This window comes from Penaeus chinensis, chromosome 19 (assembly GCF_019202785.1).
Source record: "Penaeus chinensis breed Huanghai No. 1 chromosome 19, ASM1920278v2, whole genome shotgun sequence".
NCBI classification, from domain to species: Eukaryota; Metazoa; Arthropoda; class Malacostraca; order Decapoda; family Penaeidae; genus Penaeus; species Penaeus chinensis.
The window spans coordinates 17,993,622-17,996,843 of NC_061837.1; the positions used below are offsets into that span (position 1 = coordinate 17,993,622).

General features: G+C 42.0%; 1 protein-coding gene across 1 annotated transcript in view; it reads right to left on the reverse strand.

The window, feature by feature from the left end:
- The window catches only part of LOC125034937 (neuroligin-3-like), a 76,859-nt gene extending 74,432 nt beyond the window's left edge, over positions 1–2,427 (reverse strand). The window contains exons 1-2 of the mRNA XM_047626984.1: positions 2,373–2,427; positions 1,387–1,539 (exon numbers count right to left, since the gene is read on the reverse strand). Coding sequence (XP_047482940.1) covers positions 1,387–1,539; positions 2,373–2,427 — 208 coding nt within the window. The remainder of the gene's footprint in view (positions 1–1,386; positions 1,540–2,372) is intronic.
- Between the last annotated feature and the right edge of the window lie 795 nt (positions 2,428–3,222).

Consider the following 3,222-nt stretch of genomic DNA (forward strand, 5'->3'; position numbering starts at 1 on the left):
GCATTAAAGAAGGCACATAAAAGGGAGATACAGTTAAAAGGAATCTGTGCGAATAACGTTGAATATTTTTGGCAAATATTGGAGAGGTGGAGAGGAGGGGGGGGGCAGATGCAAGGGTAATAAGGAAGCGAAAGATATGATAAAAAATGTTAATTATACTTTGATAGTAGGAGAAATAAACGAGGGGAAGGAGGAGCGGGTGAGGAGGAGGAGGAGGAGAAAGAGAAGAAGGAGAAAGAGAAGGAGAAGGAGGGGGATAATAATGATGATGAGGAAGAGGAGGAGCAGGCAAATTAGAAGAAGGAAGAGAAGGAAAAGCAAAAGAAGGAGAAGGAGAGGAAGAAGAAGAAGAAGGAGGAGGAGGAGGAGGAAGAGGAGGAGGAGGAGGAGGAGGAGGAGGAAGAGTAGTATTAGTAGGATAACAATACGATACAACTGCAAGCGCAAAGAACGAAAACGAAATAGGTATAGAACCGCGTAGAGTTGGGGATCCGCCTCCTCATCATCATGAGACGGAATGATCATTGGACTGATCAGCCGAGGCATCCCAAACAAATTTCCTCCAAAAGAAACGGTCCTGCGGCTCTCTAACTAGTTGAATCATTCAAAATATGAATCTACAACAAGACTTGGGTATACTAGATCACAAGAGCAAACAGATACAGATGAATATTGTGTATAGGGTATGATATGATATGAAATCTGTACACCAAAAAAAAAAGCGTATGATTTTGAAATTATTAAAAGTATTGAGGGAACGGCAGAAGGAATTACATAGAATAAAATAATAAATAAAAAAATCCATCCTCCCATTGACCCTCGAAACCAGGAGAAAGTTAGATTCATCCACTATACTAAATCTATAGTTAATGAGGACGACGATACCTACGCATCCACCAACCTACTCACCTGTTAACCTATCCGTCCATTACCCCACAATAAACGAATAAATAAAATAAATAAATCCAAGCCCATCTCGCCTATAGTTGATGACGAGGACGATGAATCTCCCATCATCATCATCCACTTAATCACGTAGCTGACCGTTCGACTACGTTCCCACTCATCCACCTGCCCATTGCCCTCAAAAAAAAAAAAAAAAAAAAAAAAAATCAAATTCACTGTCCCTTTATCTACCTGCCCACTTTACCATTCCCCTAACCATCCACCCACTTATTTTATTCTTCCGCCCATCCATCCGCTCTTTCCTTCTTCGTATAAATCGACCTTCTCCTCCACCTATCCACCTCACCTAGAATAACACTGATACTTACTAAGGATGCCCGAGTCTATAATTGATTGTGACGACGACGGCGCTCCCATCCCTCCAGCACCATCCGATAACCCCCCCCCCCCCCCCCGAACGAAACCGAAAAGCAGACTCACCCAGGATGCCCAGCCTGTAGTTGATGGTGACGACGATGAGCCTGCCGAGCGCCGCCAGCACGGAGCCGTCGTACAGGCTGGCCGAACCCCACTCGTACGACTCGCCGTGCACGTAGACCACCACCGGGTACGCCACCTTCTCCGCGCTCGAGTCTGGAGAGAGAGAAGGTGCTAGAGTCTGGGAGAGAGAGGGAGGAGGTTCTAGAGTCTGGGGAGAGAGGGGGGAGGTTCTAGAGTCTACGAGAGAGGGAAAGAAAGTTCAAGAGTCAGTGGGGGGAAAGAGAGGAGTCGTAGGCGAAAGAGATAGGAATCTGGAAGGTTTTAAAATTGGAGGAGAGATAGTGAAAGGAAAGAAAAAGAGCGGGGGGGGGGGGGGGAAGATTGTAGATTCTGTGAAGAGAGAGAGAGAGAAAATACTGGATTCTGAGAGGAAAGAAGGATTTAGAGAGTGTAGTGAGAGAGAGAAGGGAAAAAATCACAAGATAGAGCAAGATATATAGGTAGATATATATATGTATATATATATATATATATATATATATATATATATATATATATATTGATAGATAGATAGATAGATAGAAAGATAGATAGATAGATAGATAGATAGATATATAGATAGATAGATAGATAGAGAGAGAGAGAGGTGAAAGGGGGGGGGAGGGGGAAGTCTGTTGGTGGGAAATTAATAGTCAGTGCAAAGGAAATTCGTGATTGTGTGGAAAGGGAAGGTGACGGTCGTTGCTGATGAGAGTGCAGGTAATAAAGAAAACAATATTAGTAATGATACTGATAACTGAACAATAATATTACCATTACTGCGAATGTTAACGCTTTTATCAATATGACTAATATCATTGTTTCATTGTCATTATTACTGTGATGATTATTATCATCATTACTAATAGTATTTCATTTCGTTTTCATAATTCCACTCTTGCAGATACAATAATGTATTTAATTGGTCTGTACTATTAGATATTTACAAGTTTCCTTCTGATGTGCTCGGAAATAGAATATGTGAACATATAAGGAATACATCGTCGCCAATGAGCTGTACATAGCCCCTCATTCACACTCTACCTCGCACTACACACAAATAGACACAGAGCGCACACGCATATTAGATGACCGCACACATACAGATGAACTCACACACACAAACACACACACACACACACACACACACACATAAACAAACAAACAAACACACAAACACACAGACACACACACATAAACAAACAAACAAACACACAAACACACACACACACAACACACACACACACACACGTGCGCACATCCACAGATACAGAATAAATGCATACAACCAACCATATACATGCAAGATATACCTACACAAACCCCCTCCCACCGTCTCCTCATTTTCTTTTCCCAAGTTGGGCCCCATCAGATGAAAATGCGTTTTATGAGGGTCATTCATCACCTCGACATCACATAACTCAAAACACCTCCTTTGTGTCATCATGAATTTTAAATGATCCAGCGATCTTGAGTTTTCACGAAGGTGTGTTTGATTTATTGGTATTCGGAGAGGAAAAATGTAAATGTAAAATAGGAATATCTTCAAAGACTATAGGAGTGTATTGATGTTTGGACAGAAAGGAGTAATAACGGCCGTTTTGGAGAAGTTGGAGAGAGACAGAGAGAGAGACAGAGAAAGAGAAAGAGAAAGAAAGAGAGAGAGAGAGAGAGAGAGAGAGAGAGAGAGAGAGAGAGAGAGAGAGAGAGAGAGAGAGAGAGAGAGAGAGAGAGAGAGAAAGAAAGAGAGAGAGAGAAAGAAGAGACAGACAGAGAGAGGGAGTGAGAGAGAGAGAG